At 34.9% G+C, this 16,274-nt stretch overlaps 1 protein-coding gene and 1 long non-coding RNA gene across 4 annotated transcripts in view; both read right to left on the bottom strand.

Annotated features, from left to right (window-relative positions):
- LOC149797110 (polyamine-transporting ATPase 13A3-like) overlaps positions 1-16,274 on the bottom strand; it is a 214,818-nt gene that overhangs the window by 105,730 nt on the left and 92,814 nt on the right. For all 3 annotated transcript variants that reach the window (XR_016421772.1, XM_089961780.1, XM_089961779.1), the window contains exons 15-16: positions 5,078-5,278; positions 4,109-4,170 (exon numbers count right to left, since the gene is read on the bottom strand). Coding sequence is in view for 2 of the 3 variants with exons in the window: in XM_089961780.1 (XP_089817906.1) it covers positions 4,109-4,170; positions 5,078-5,278 (263 nt within the window). In the remaining variant the exon portion in view is untranslated. The remainder of the gene's footprint in view (positions 1-4,108; positions 4,171-5,077; positions 5,279-16,274) is intronic.
- On the bottom strand, positions 10,422-13,675 carry LOC149797111 (uncharacterized). The gene is made up of 2 exons (XR_016421773.1): positions 13,259-13,675; positions 10,422-10,893 (listed from the first exon to the last, which is right to left on the bottom strand). It is a non-coding gene; the product is annotated as an uncharacterized LOC149797111 (long non-coding RNA).

The raw sequence follows: 16,274 nt of genomic DNA on the forward strand, positions 1-16,274 counted from the left end.
CATCAATTCAGGGGGAGTAGCAATAATAAGTGTTAATTTTTGCTTTGTTTCCAAATGGCAGCTGTGACAGCCATATCAGATATTTAATAGATGCATTTTTATTTAGAACAAACTAGACATTATAAAACGTATTTTAGTAAAATTTTTATGTTGATTGGCTATCGATTAAGAAGGAGTAGGAATACAAAGATACTCAAGATGGCTGTAGTGGCAATCATATCAGATGTGTTATTGGTACTATTTTATTTATGACCAACTAAACATTTTGATTTATTATCAACCGGACATCATAAGCAGTCTTTAAGTGAAAATGTGGTGTTTATATGGCCATACATTCAGGAGGAGTAACCATAGTATTTTTCTTTTTTCTTTAACACGGCTGCAATAGCTTTCAGATCGGCTCCATTTTAATTCGGGACTAACGCTGCATCATATGAAGCCTTCTTGTGAAAACAGCATGCCAAAATAACGTATAATTGAGGTGGAGTAACGATACAAATATTTTCATAATAGCAGCCCTGGAGACCATATTAGACATGAGACCAACACTATTTTCATTCTGGATAAGCTAGACACTAGAAACAAGTCTTCTGGTGAATAATCCATTATGATATTTTGTTCATGAACAGGAACGATAAGATTTTCAAGATGCCTGCTTCGGCAGCCATACTGCAGGTCCGAGTGACACCACTTTAATTTAAGACCAATTAGAACATGTGATGATTATGTGTTTAACGTTTTGTGGCAAACCTCAAATCAGCTTAGAAGGAGTGGAAATAACATGCCTGTCCTGGTCGACGGACGAGCAACAACCCCATAGGATTTTATGATCTATGACCCGTAGAGCTAAAATCGTTGAAGCACATCCGGATGTCAGAATCACCATTATGTTTTAAGCACAAATAATAAATACCCTCAGTGAATATCTAGAATAATGCATAGATATGTATTGCAACATTTACAGTCTTCCATAGCATTATTTCAGTCTTTGTTGTGTGTATAAATCTGAACTTAAGCTTCAATAGCGCTTTATACATGGGCTGAATCACATTCATCAATTCCTATATCAAACCATTTACACTGTAACAGAGCAGAAGAACAACTCAAACAGTCGATCTAAATCAACTAATCTTGTATTTTCGTAAGTTTCATATTTTTTTAGTTATGGTACCTAAGTGTGTGCTTTAACTTGCCAAAGTTTATATATTTGTGGTTATTTAATTTGGTTGATTAACCTCTACAAATACCAAAAATAATGCCACCTGTATTAACATAAATCAAACACTTGTAAAATTCAATGATTTACACTCAACATTAAAGAGACCCGATGCAGCCAACAACACTTAGCTATAATAATTAGTTAAAAGTATATGTGCATGATCTATTCCTTAAATTACATAGGCTGAAAATTCACCATCAATTACTTTCTTCCGACCTTAACATTGAAACAGTGGATTTAGATGAGGACAAATCAATGTATATCCCAGTCAGTTTGGATAATGTCGTAATTGCACATGTGAACCACACATGTCATCATTGCACATGTGAACCAAACACGTGATCAGCTACCCTTTGCTCAATACAGTCAGCAAACTGTGACAACATTTTTTCTGTTCAGCTTCCATCAAAGAGCAAAGATGCTATTACACTGAATAACAATCAAATCACTCATTTGTTTGAAAATTCCTTGTATGCAAACCAATTTAAATCCACTAATCTTTAACATAAAGACGGATTAAGAAAGACTTAAATTACAGTTGAATAGCTGGATGCTAACAGATCGTGCAGATCACCAGGAAAAAGGTACGTTTACTGTATTAGTGAACCTTTAAACTTCATCAATCAAGCTGATTCATGCTGAATGATCAATTGTGGCTCTGGCAGAAATGTGTGTGTGTGTGTGTGTGTGTGTGTGTGTGTGTGTGTGCATGATTGACATTGCGAACGTAGTTTTACAAATTTTTAAGTCATATCGTTACGATGTCTGTAGTGTGGCAGTTTATAGTGATGTTTAGCATTGGGACATCATTGTGCAGACATGTAGCATCATGTCTCACCCAGCCATATTATACCAGGCTGACCAGTCCCAACACCAAAATATTATTACTGAGCACCAAGCAGGGCAGCTTCCCGTACAATCTTTATAAGTCTTTGGTATGACTTAGGCACCGGAGCTGTAGGTAGAAATATGTGAAAGATCAGACTTAATTATCCGGTGCTTTGGGAAAGCTGGGATTGTTTAATTTATCAAATGTAGGATTATTTGCTTCACGAAAAATTGTGTGTACCAGCAAATTTTATTGAGACGATGTTGATGCAGTCTTTTTGTCTGTAAATCAGTGAAGTGGGAGCTTCAATACTTTGCTGTCATTAGTGTATATACATAGTGTTCGTTAGTAATTGTGCTTCAGGTTATAGTTTTAGTCTTTTAGTATTGTCGGTTATTGGGATCATGCATGCATGGATAACATAAGACATGCTTTCACGAGAATCTAAACTTTTCTGCAATAATTTCACGTCAATTAAGAACAATTTAGAAAACCATTAAATCTAATTTTCATGTGTTAGTATTATTTAGTTTTCTTTCTTTCATTTAATACTAGTGTTTGAATACTGTATGTTATTTTCTCGTTTTTCTATCCTTACTTATATCATAACATACTGATTTAAGGCAGCGAGTGGAAATTACAGCTACTGGATTCTGTATAGATGCACTGAAACAATCTTAAATGCTTTATATTTCTTTTTAAAAAATTAAAATAAAGCAAATTGAAGCAACAGCTGGTACTGTATTACCAGATTACAGAAATGATGCTGATTTATCAAATAGCTTTGTCGATTTCGTTATTAAAATGGGGGGGGGGGACTTTATCATCATGTGTGCCTAATATTTTGTCTGGTCTTTACATTTGTTGTTCAGTCAACTGCTGCTGCTGCTGCTGATGTTGTTGTAGGGTTTAGAGCCATTTTCAGCACACGATAGGCTATACATGGCGGCTATTATTAATGGTGGAGGAAGAACTCGGAGAAAACCCCGGAAAGAACCACCGATCCACGAGAAGCTACTAGCGAGCTTTCTTACATACCCACATTAGCTGAATCCGAGACTCGAACCCACGCAGACAGAGATGAGATAGCAGTGATCCGTAACGGAGAGAGCTTTAGACCACACGGCCACTCGGGGCCCCTGTTCAGGCAACAACGAAAGCCCTAAAAATTAGTAGCTAATGACAGTTAGTGAAATTAATGTATGTGTGTATGTGTGAGTTTGTGTGTGTGTGTGTGTGTGTGTGTGTGTGTGTTTGTGAATGAGTGAGCGAGCGGTGTGTTTTTGATTTTGCAGCATCGTTTAAAAACATTGCGACATCTTGCTACGATGTCTGCAGTCTAGCAGTTTAGAGTGATGTCTAGGACGATGGCCTGACACCTGGCCAGCCGTTCCTAACACTAAACGTTTAATGCTGAGAGCCAAGTGCCGCAGCTACTAGTACCATTTTGTGTATCACTTGTTCGTATGTCTCGACCTCCCGCATCTGAGGAGTATGCTCTAGCCAATTAGGCCACAGGATTTGATTTTAAATTACATTTACAACTGATACAATTGAAGCCCAATATTTTGAAACATACCTATAAAAACAAGTGAATAAATTTAGACTGTCATTCAAATCATCAATGATCAGAAAATAGATTAAGCAGCTCGATATAGGCTGATAAAAAAATGTGCTGAAAAAATCTTCGCTTTTCCAAATTGTCCAGCTGTTAATCCTCAGACTTTCAGTTATCTCTCTCTACTTAAAAAAAGTGTACAAAGCTTGTGCTCTATATCCATTGTGTTATATAGCAGGCCTGGGTAAAAGTCATTTTTAGTTAAGGAAGCGAAGCAGAACAAGACACCTGACAGTTACATAACTAACTGGCACAATCATTTTCCAATTAGATTCTGCATGAGAAAACGTGCACAAGGTATATTTAAATTTGCGAACGATGCTTATCTTTGACATCGTTATGAGTGTTCGAAGTCTGCAAGCTAATTGTGATGCATATTTCAAACTTCACAGGAATTGTACAATCTTACTTCCTTGGTGGAACTGTTCGTTTTCAAACTTACTTATGGTTGTTGGCGGGAACAACTGCCTTCATATCAAGTCCATCCTCTGTTAAGGTTCCTGTCTGGAATAGATTATATCACTATTCTATCATCGAAATAGATAATACCATTTATTATCAATAGACAAATGATCAACCAATGTTATTTTGTGTGACTTTCACCTATCCAATTGCAAACCTTAATGTGACCAGCGACACAGCAAGTATTTTAGGGCAGGGCACAATCCCCTGTATGCCTTGGTACAACCCAAATTTTCATACACTGAAAACCTAAACACCAATCAATCAGTCAATCAATATGGCAATCATTTACATCTCTTTGTCTTTTGAGCTAGTTTCCTTTATATAGTTAGCTAACTATCTTGCTGGCTATTTAGTCTGCCTTGCATAGGCACCTGCATATAGCCATGAGGAAAAGATTGGGCACTTGCCACCCCCAAACCACCCACACCAAATTTCACCTCTCAATATATTGTGGCCTGCATCCGTAAATCTTAATAGTTAGCCACTACATGTTAGCCCACCTTTCCCCCCACCCAATACATGTTTGCCCACCCCTCCCCAATAATTCTGCCGCTGCTGCCTTTTTAATATTGTAAGGAAAAAATCATTATACTTCTTGAATTCTACAAAAATGTGATGAACCTCAATTTGTAAGCTGAACGAGTTTTGTTTAGTTTATGTTAGGAATAAATGAAATGATATATTTGAACAATTTTTATTGGGGATTCACAATCTAATTGAGTGCAAAACAGAGTTAAACAGAAATTTTTGACTGCATAGATGTACTAAACTAGAAACATAAGATATAAACCAAAAATTGATAAACAAGTACAAGACAATATTGAAATTTAGGTAAATATAGAAAGGTGTGAAAATGGTAAATTCAAGTATTATAGTAAAAACATGCTCCTCAACTCTATAACAGTCTAAAAACAGATGATAATATGTATTAGATATGATACCTAACCTTGTCAAAGCACACAACATTGATAGTACCACAGACATTTATACTCCTAGGACTGATGCAATAGATGAGTTGTTTCTTCAGCCGACTCTGGGCAAACACAATTCCCACAGTGAGGGCAGCAGGAAGTAGAGGTGGCACACCTATTGTAATCAGGTCTAAGGAACGAATAATGATATCAGAGACACTTTCTTGGTTCATAACCTGAGAAAAAGATAGTACAGAGTTCCATTAGAATCATTTGAAATATGATTGCACACATTTAAAACACAGATGAAATTAAATATGAATGGGGGAGGGGGGCTAGCATTAGAAACAAAAGCATTGTACCTACCTTATGTTCAGTAATCATCTATATAGAAACTAATAAGGAATGGTTGACCCAGGTAACTATTGACCAATAGTTCTCAGTGACATGGACCTGTGGTCAAGTTATGAAGTATTTAAATAAACTTACAGTGCGAAACCAAATATTTTCTTTTTTGACTTACCATATGGATAATATCTGACATCAAGTCCCTACAATTTAACCTATTTTTATTACCCTAGTACACAAAGGTTAGTTAAAGAACATACTCAATAACAAAAAGATTTTATTTAAAAACCATTTTGTTTTAACAACAATGACCATCCTAAAGACTCATTGACTTCCGAATCACCACTGCCTCTTCCATACCTTAAATACAAACCCTCCACAAACTTTGGCCAAGGTTCATTGTCTACAGCGAAAGTTATTATTGTTCTTTTACGTTAAGTTACTTTGAATTTAGCCCTTTTGACTCTATAATTAAGACATCTTTGCTTTATTAATATGCAAGGCATGTACCAGTGCAGATGAAAGAACATAGTTGTGAACTGAAATATTTAGAAGTCATTTGTCTTCTTTCAGTACATGATCTCGACCATTAACTTTTAACCAGAGAAAAAAAGGTTTCTTCCATGCCGTGGGTGCAAGCTATCCATACAGTTTGGCCCAGGTCTGTGACAGAGTACTATCGTTATTGTGTTGTGCTCCTTTTTGTAAGTGACCTTGATATTTGATCTTTTCACTCTGCAATAAACAGGGTTCTTCCGTACCCCAAGTACAAACTACTTACAATGTGTTGTCTAGGCATGTGAGGCACTACTGTATTTAAGAAGTTTTAGGAAGTTATTTGTCTTGGAATATTTAAATTTAACTGCCGATAACAGGAACATTAATTGAAGGACGTAGTCAATTAATGAAACTGCAAATAAACTGCTAAAATAAATGTTAATGAATTGCTTTATGCACTGTTACGGATTGCTAGGAAAACTGCTAATAAATATTATTTTAGGATAGATTGCTTTGAGGACAGAAAAAAACAAGAAAAAACCCCAAACAAGATTGAATGATGGCCAGTCACACAGGCTGAGCGAGCCTATAAAATATCCTTAATGAAATTATGTCTAAAATTCAATTAGTATTCAAGTGAAAATTAACTGAAAAATTTAATGAAAATATTTAATATTACGGAGTTTTATCTGAACGTTTTGGCGATATATCACAAAAATTTAAATGAAAATTTGGTGAGATCTCCCCAAACTCTCACTAAAGGTTTCATTCAATTATTCAGCGAAATGTCATTGAAATGCAAGTGAAATTTCAGCTTCATTCAAGCGTTTCAAGGAATTGTCAGTAATGTTTGACTTATATTTCAAAGAGTTTCAAATGAAATAATGAATACGAATTCTATAGCTTAGTGAACGCTATTATTTTTTCGACATAGATGAAACGAAATTATAGAGCGGTTGATGAACGAGATGTGTAAGAGATGGGTGTTGTACTGTAGACTGGACTTCCAGATGTGCACACTCTGTGACTGATGCCACTGAGATTGCTTGAATGAGCTATCCATAATAAGGTAAATCAAACATGTATCGTGATATACACTGATGTTTTCATAACTCTAACAAAACCTGTTCCTGACAACAGAAAATGGGAGTCATCCGATTCTGTTCACGCTGTCTCGTTACCTTCATAAAAATGCTCTAACGTTTATTACGCACGCAGTCCCCACGTAATTACATGTTGATGGCTTCATTTACATAATGCTTGCTTTGTTGGCTGTTGGATGTTACTCTGAGATTGAAAAATGGTAGTAAAATCATTTTTTAAACATTAAATATGTTTTGAAAACTTTTCAAATCATGCTAGAATTCAAAAAGACAAATCAGTTTGAAATATACATATATACTGACAACTTACATCTGTGTTATTTTTGTGTAATACAATCCGTAATGCATTAAATACTGTTCATGTATGTGATAAAATCATGAATTCGAGTGCAGGTTCATGTTAGAAAATGCATGCATCGGTCATATCAAGTTAAAACACACACACACACACACACACACACACACACACATTCTTTAAGTTGGTGGATATCGAGGACTCGCGTACCGAGGACATTTGTTCTGGCGATGTTAGAGCGAAAAGAAATACAGTTTGAGGCAGTAAATTAATATCAAATGGTGATGTATCAAGGAGGGAACTGTATTATCAATTTTAAGGAATATGAAATTTAGCAATGCAAGTGAGGACGCACACGTTTACACAAATATTCTGTATAATTAATGTAAACTAAGGATGCACACTATTAGGCAAAATGATGGAGACTGTGGACATTGGTACGTTATGACCAACTAGAACATATTTGCATATCTAGTCTAGTCTTAACAATCAATGCTACCGCTCAGGTGGCCTGGTGATGAGAGCGTCCGCCTCGGATGCGAAAGGTTGCGGATTCGAACCAAGGCCGAGTCATAACAAAGACATAAAAATGGTTCTAACAGCTGCCTCGCTAGGCGCTCAGCATTAAGAGGTCAGTGTTAGGACTAGTCGGCCTGGTGTCAGAATAATGTGCCTGCGTGGGACGTCATGCTACATGTCTGCGGCGTGTTGCCCCAGTGCTCGACATCACTACAAACTGCCACTCTGCAGACATCGTAGCGATATGACTATTCGCTTTTTGACAAAATGAAGTAATATCTTCGTTACATAATACGCATACGAATCTTCTCTCTCTCTCTCTGACATGTGCAGATGTAATGTTGAAAATAAGAACGAATATTTGTGTTATCCATATTGTTTATTTCACGTAGATTTTGTATATTTGTAGTTACTTGGCTGAATAAATCTATGATGCATACAACAGTATTTAAGTTGTAATCTGTACAGTGTTTTATCTCAACCTCAACACAAAGAATAATGATAGACTACTAACATGGACAGCAACAACAACAACTTATCTATGTTAACTGAATTGAAACCTCCTAAATAGCTTTAACGTTCAGTAATTGTAGAAGTGAAGAACAGAGTTTCATGAGAGTACATGTATGTATAGAGTTAGTGGATTGGGATAATTTTCTAATACCTTTTTACAAACAGTTTATCCTATTTTATTACTTTGGTGCCATGAATAAACAAGAATATACGTTAATGGTACAACACTAAATAAATGTTCTTTTAAGTTAGAAATACAAGTTTGTCCAATAGACCATCTTGATAGTTTTGGCTATTGTTAAAAACCTCTTTAAAATTTGGGAAAACAATATATATTGATGCCTTGTTTTTACATTTTGTGTGTTGCTTTAAAAAGACGTCGTTTAAAACAGAACTATCGATACAAACATAATTCATGATATGTTAAGCAAAGTCATCAAACCACCAACTGAAGCATGTATACACATTTAAAAGAACATTGAATGCATTCAACAGTTTATGACTGCTTGCACGTGTAGTCGCAGGTCTTAAGAGCGTGATAATGAAAGCCATATTGCTGTAATTAAATGTTTCCGTTAGGGACTGATCATCTTGACGATAAATGTTTGACCTCTGTAAATATATTTATCTTCCTATATATTTACTGAAGTTCTGTGCATGAACGTCCGAATTCGGTTAGTGATAATTCGATCTCATCTTAACGGGATTTTTCACTTCATTCACATATGTTCTCTCCTGTTTGAATACTAAATAGGCAAATGATGAAATAGGGGCGGATATATCTCATTTAATAATCATAAAATAAATTTTGCATATCAAAGATGTCTTTTCAATATCTTTACGTGTGTAAACTTTGGCCACAAACAATACGTTTTAACTTTACAGATGGGTCGGATAATTAGGCAATTTCAATTTCGGTCAACTCTACAATAGATTCATGTGTATTTCCACCATCATGTTGATGTACCTCTTTCGTACATGTCGTAGATTTATTTGCCTGTATTGGACGTGTATGGCATGAATGTTTCGTGAGTTTCCCAACATTATTGTCTCACATGCATGAAATAATAGTAAAAAAATACCAGGGACTGTTATATGCACCAGCTTATCTTCTTATAGTTTAGCTAAGTAGTTAGTATCTGATGCGTGGGTCTAAAGGGGGATAATAGGTTTTTGCAACGTGCTATTTGATGACAGAGATCTCAAATACAAGTTTTCCACCGGGCAATCGAGGACATGGTTTCGGACGTGTATATCGCTGGCTTTGGAAGAATGATACACTCCAAAATCGCGAACAAGTACCAAGCGTGTAAACGGGGACCTTCATACAAATCACGATTTTACGTTATTCTAGGCTAAAATAGTTGGGAGAAGCAAGATTTTACCATTTTTCCAACCGAGGACGTCCTCGGGTTGGAGGTGTGTCCTCGGTTCGTTGGTGTTTAATCTCATGAATGTCCTCGGTTTACACCAAACACACACACACACACACACACACACACACACACACACACACACACACACATGGCAGTCCTTGCCTGATCCATATCTCATTCTTAACAAACATGTCTCACAAACTTTTCACAAAGATGTTCATTATCGAAAGTAGAAAGGGGCAGTAAAGGCTTTCTTTATCAAACGTTTAGCCTAAATTTTGGTCTGCCTGAGACAACAAATAGATCCATCATGCTAAGTCTACCGAGGCGAGAAGGCTATTCATAGCAAAATGAAAACTTGCAACAAGTGAAAATTTTCACAAACGTCTTTGCATGATGCCCCACCTTGAAATTCATGTCAGATATTGAGTTTCGAGAGATTGTTAATTTCATATGCTTTTTACCTCTTTGGTTATACCATTTGTATGCATATCGTACTTTTTTCCTGCAAATAAGGAAACTTTCAGGGCACAATAAATTTATTTTAGTCATTGATCACTTTGAAAAATGCAACAATAAATCTGATTCCATTTCTCTTATTATAGTTTGGTGATAACTTCCATCGATGAAGGGTGTATTGTTTTTGAAGACTGTAGCTGGCTTACTTTGTTAACGTGATGATAGCATCAAAGAATTGTAGAGAAAAATATAGGTCGGAACAGGCAGCTTGCTGACATGTACATTTATTTTATATTTTGGCATGAACAAAAGCATGACAAATTTGTAGTAACAATAGACTAAGGGCCCGGGACCTTTCATTGTCGTTGATATAGGAAGCTTGTTGACACAACTGACGTCCATATAAGTGAGTACGACTGTAATAATGTGTGTAGATTGTCTGAATAGAATCACATCTGGAAATACAATACAAGCTGGATCCTTTAAGTCTACACTCAAGGTTGTTGTTAAATTTCTTATATATATATATATATGCACACACTTTGGTCACAGCTGATTTAGAATTCACTTGCATCTCCAATCAGCGACACTTGAAAATCTAAACTTGATCACATTAACTTCTTATAAGCTGACACAATTGTAACTCCTGGTAGTTCTGCATAATGTCATTGACAGAAAGATTCGCTCCTTCTTCTTCTCCTTCCAAGCTGCATATATAACATTATACATTAACCTCCATTCTAGAGAGAGAGAGAAAAAAAATGGAAACATTAAACCAGATTAGTCTCATTGGATATTTAATTTAGTTTCTTGTTTCCACTCTCAGATATTCTTGACTAAATAATACACATGTGCGCCGATTTAATCAGAATAATTTAAAACTGGCACTTGTTGTATCACAGCAACCCCAGCTTTAGATGGAAATAATTGTTTCTTTTCTCCGATTATGACTATAGTAGTGTAATCGGAAGCAGTGCTACAAGAACGAGTCAAATTGTTTAAAAGATGAATATAGAGCTACAGCAATCCTGACCATATACTACTTGGCCTGAATTATGTATAATTACACCATATTACAGCATTTGACATAAAATTAAGACAGCACAACATAAAGCTGGTTTTCTTAGAGAGTAAGGTAAGTTTTATGGCTATTAACACACAGTGTTATATGTGTACCTAGCCCAAAAGTTACAGAAATATAACCCGTGGTTTTATAATTCAACATGTAACCAACTTAGTCAGAAAAACGAAAACATTTCATACTAAGTTATACTTTATAAGAAATATTAATTAAACACTGGTTAATCATGTGATAATCAAAACCTTATTTAGCCATGCAGATATTATACATTACAATTTTCTGAGCTTTGAAAGACTAAAGGACGGTGAATAGACTGACATGTGAAGAAAAAAAAGTATGCTTAATATTCCAGCCTCTTTTTAGTTAACTCGCTCTCATTTCCTGTCAACTCGCCCTATAAAAGTGATGCAGCTTATATGTTGCCGCTGTTCCTGTTTTCATTCCATTTAAGGTTAATTAAACCATATAAGCTTTTACATTTACAGTGCAGATCATACTTGCACGAAATTATGAGAAAGAAACACGAACTAAAGAAAGAATGATTTACCACATTTAAATGACAAGCCTCCCACTTAGACTGTAATATAAACAATTATAACTAACAAATTATAATGAAAAAGAGAATTGCAATAACATTGGTTATATATTCTTTCATGAAATGTCAGCGGAGAGCTATGTTATTCACAAATAATTTAAAACAAGCAAATGGTCTTCTCTGTAGACATTAAAGTCGTTACATGTCGAAGCTTTTACAGGTGATCAAAGTCAGTGAGCAAACAATGAAAAAGAATTGTATAACTAATTAGACACTTAGGATCTAAGTGTTTGGAGTATTGATGATTGTAAAAACATACAACGAAGCCGTTTTTGTTAGCAACACTACTATTCCAAGGAAAGAAAATATTTTTTATTTTTGTAAAAGTAGGCTAAGCTGGTAGCAATTCATAATTTTATTTAAATAATGATTACTACCGTTTGTGAGAAAATGATGTGGCTTGGTATCAACAAGTTTTCTTCTTTTCTAATACTTTTAATATCATACTGTCTACATCTCACAAACACCGAGTTAATTAATGTATTATTATTGTTTATGTACATTTCAGAGCATCTTCTTTATTTTTCATTTTAAACGAGCTGTTAATTCAAATGTATGTCCTACCATTGTTTTTATTTCTTCATTACCTTCTGTATACTATAATTGTTATTGCTACTTTTTCATGATTAATCTTTAATTGCGCAATTATTAGTCTATGCTGGTTGGGCAGAATCGTCTTATGCGAATTGTCCATGTCCCGTTAAAGGGCACAGAGTGAGGAATTAAACTTGCTAATCGTGATTCCGTCAGAATTATTATTATTATTATTATTATTATTATTATTAGTATTATTATTATTATTATTATCAGTAGTATCATTAGTATTAACCTTATTATTTATTGTGAGGCGTGTTGACTCTGAAGTAAAGACGGGTTGGTATAAAGTGGAGGTTTATTTTTTTCTGAATTATATACTATATCACAGTATATAAATGCAAAAATAAAAGTTACGATGCGGGATCAAGTTGACGACTTGTGTGAGTTGATATACAATATTGGCGAATGGGCGTAAAGTGAGGGCGAATTGGGGTGGGCTAGTTGACCTGCTCCCTTATATGACTTTATCATACTGTATCTGCCTTTGTTCTATTAAATATTTATTTTATACTCATTCAATATAATGTTGTCGAAATATGATTGTGTATATATTAATAATATAATTATTTTGTTAATAAGCGTTTATTAACAATTGTCGTTTATTAACACTATATATATACATCGTTAACATAACTCGAAATAAAGGGACACAACTAATGTTACTTTCAAACAGTATGAAACACGCTCTTCTTAAAATTTTTTATCTACAATATTGTCAAAAAATGTATAGTAAAATGATATAGTATAATATTACAAATATGTACAAATATAAACAGACATTGTCTCACTTTGCGGTATTTAGTAGAACCCATAGAAAACAAAGTGTACTCACCTTTTCTCAGATGTTTTGCCATGCGAACACCTCTAGCGAAAACTATTCGACAAACCTAGTGGAGTTGAGGTGCAGTTGTAACTGGCGTCAGACACTGATGATACATATTCAAAGCAGCCGGATACTGATTGGTCAGATAATTTCGAAACAGGTTATTTGACTGGAGAAACCTAGGATCAGAAGCGGATGCAATCTGTGTCGAAACGATTGTTGCACAAGAGCTATAACATTTGCACAGACGCTGTACGGTTGGCACAAGATGGCACGTACCGGCGGTAGGTCTCATGGACAAGTACGTGGAGCCTATATGAATATTCATGAGTTTGGGCTGGGCGATCGTGACTGATACACTATAGATGCTTTCGATAACTCAGTTATCTCTATCTCGTATTAGGTATTTACTACGTACGGTAGGTAATCAAGCCGCTGGACAAGAAGACAAATTCTATCGGCACCAATGAAACTGTCTTTGCAAAGTGTTTTCTATTTAGTTTTGTTAACTACGACGCAGTACTGAGTGATTTCTAACCCCTCTCACAGTATATATATATATATATATATATATATATATATATATATATATATATATATATATATATATATATATATATATATATATATATAACTATATGCATAACACACTTTTTCGTTTTTGTTTGTAGATAAAAGGTAAATAACAAATTAAATTAAAAAAAATAAAATATTAAAAATGGCCACAAACGCGTTAAAACATGACTAAAGCTTTATATGTGGGGCCCATCGTTAGCTCTCAGCTATGTTAGCTGGTAAACATTGAGGTGTCCCACCTGTGTTTTGGAAATTTATTAAGGCTTTAATATGTTGATGTTACCCCTCAAAAGTCTGTGATGTTTGTGCGTACAAAATCAAAAATATATGGATTACAAGAAATTATTTAGATATTAATTAAGAATTCCTAATTTGGCCCAGGTCTTGGGTCGCGGGCTGGTTCTTTGATGCTACCATTTTTAAAGTTTAGGGTTCCGTACTTCCCACCAGAGACAACTGTTGGTTTCCTTCCCCCTTTTCCTTTCATGATCTTTGCCAGAGATCTGCAACTGTCCTGTGTTTGCTATATGTGTCGTGCTATCCTGTGTGTTCGCTTATGTATTTTGTAAGGACGGCATTTATGTCAAATTTCCTTCGTATGATGTCTTTTGATAGTTCTGTTGTTTAATCGTCTTATTTGTGACCTTTTGACATTTCTGTCCTTTAAATTTATTTCTGAGAGATTCGTGTGTGATCTTTGAAAAATCAAAAACCTAATTTGAAAATAAAGTACATTCTGTATCATTGTTTGCATGTCGTGATTCCTATTGCTTTCTCCCATAACCACTGCTTGCGCGATCTAAACGAGGGCACCAGGCTTAGATAAATACAGACTAAACTATATAAAATGGCGAATCCTAACGCAAATGTGAAATAGCATGACTAAAACAATAGAGCATACACATATAACAGACACAGGACATTACATTGGTCCTTCGCCAAGATGACTAACATTTAGGGACAATGATATAGAAGCCATCTGCAGACCAAGTGTCTGAGGAGGGAAGTAAATGTCATAAAAGAATATACCGGGAAGGAAAACAATGAGATAAGGTCCACATACCTTGTGAGCTGGACCCACTATTAGATAATAAAATGCAAACAACAAAGAGCTTATTTTGAACTAAATTAATAAATATTTGTTTCTTCCAAACTATTTACCAATTCTTGCATAAAAGCAAACCCTTAAACTAAGGGGGATACAAAACATATAAAAGCTTTTAAAATTGTCGGATGGCTGTTGCGGAGTGGGGGTTAGGGGCACTTCAAAGGCTGATAGTTTAACATAGCTAAAGGACAGAGAAGTGCCCACAAATAAAACAGTATACAGTGCATTATTTTCCGATAGTCGCCACCTGAACTCCGACCTTTGATTCAGAGGGAACCGTTGGCCCCCAGCTTCGAAACGCCAATTGGAATAGGCTATTTGTGAGAAATTGCGAACAACAGCTTGAAGTGAAACATTCTTAGAGATTTTAAACGGTATATGAATGTATGTATGTATGATGCATACTTCTAAATTAAATGAAAGGCACGTGTAAAGAAGCTTTAGAAAACATTTGAGTACAGTCCCCAGCTATCTTATTATATCATATTTGTTTGCAGAAAGTATATGTATGTATTTAATATCTGGATTTCGTTTTACGGCATATTATTTATTTAATATTTGTACTTGAGATATAAGTTTGGAAAAATAAAATATTTAAGAAAATAATATATTTAAATTTTGATCTATTTATTTATGAATGTTATATATTGTTCTATTATATTCTTGGCAAGTGCGATTCCTTGTTGCTGGAAAAGACTGAATCGAAGCAGTTTGGTTGGGATTGTTGGACAGAAGTATTTGTAAAATAGATATTCAATGAATGATTTTTGTCTGATGGTAGTTGCATATTTCACAGTAATGAAAGTTACACATAGCTGTTCAATGATGTCTTATGGAAATGTTCACATTTTAACCATATAAGACTAGTTTGAATGTAGGAAAGAGCTAATGGACCCATTACTATAGCCCCATATACTAAACTTTGACAGATATGCAAGCTACTAGAAATTGTTGCATGTCTTAAAGAGGGTCGTTTCATGAAAATTATATTTGGAATGTATTAAAGGTCTAAAAGGATAATTACTATCCCCCAAAGAGTTATATTGCACAGTTATGAAGATTTTTCCAAGTTGTTGCATAGTGCCAGCATGCCATGTTTGGAAATTTAATAACTTAAAGGCTATTTGAAAGGTTAGGAAGATATTCTTGGAGTTGTTCCAGAGAAAGAATATATTTAAGATATGAAAGGCCTAAAAGAGTAATTACTATTGCCCCATTGAGTTATATTTCGCTGTTATATGGGTTATTCCAAGTTGCTGCATTATGCTTTCATGTAATAGTTTTGGATTTAGTCCCGAAAATACTATTTGTGGTAGTAAAAGTCTTGACGGGAATTCTTAA

Source organism: Sinohyriopsis cumingii, chromosome 6 (assembly GCF_028554795.1).
Source record: "Sinohyriopsis cumingii isolate HCF-2022 chromosome 6, ASM2855479v2, whole genome shotgun sequence".
NCBI lineage: Eukaryota > Metazoa > Mollusca > Bivalvia > Unionida > Unionidae > Sinohyriopsis > Sinohyriopsis cumingii.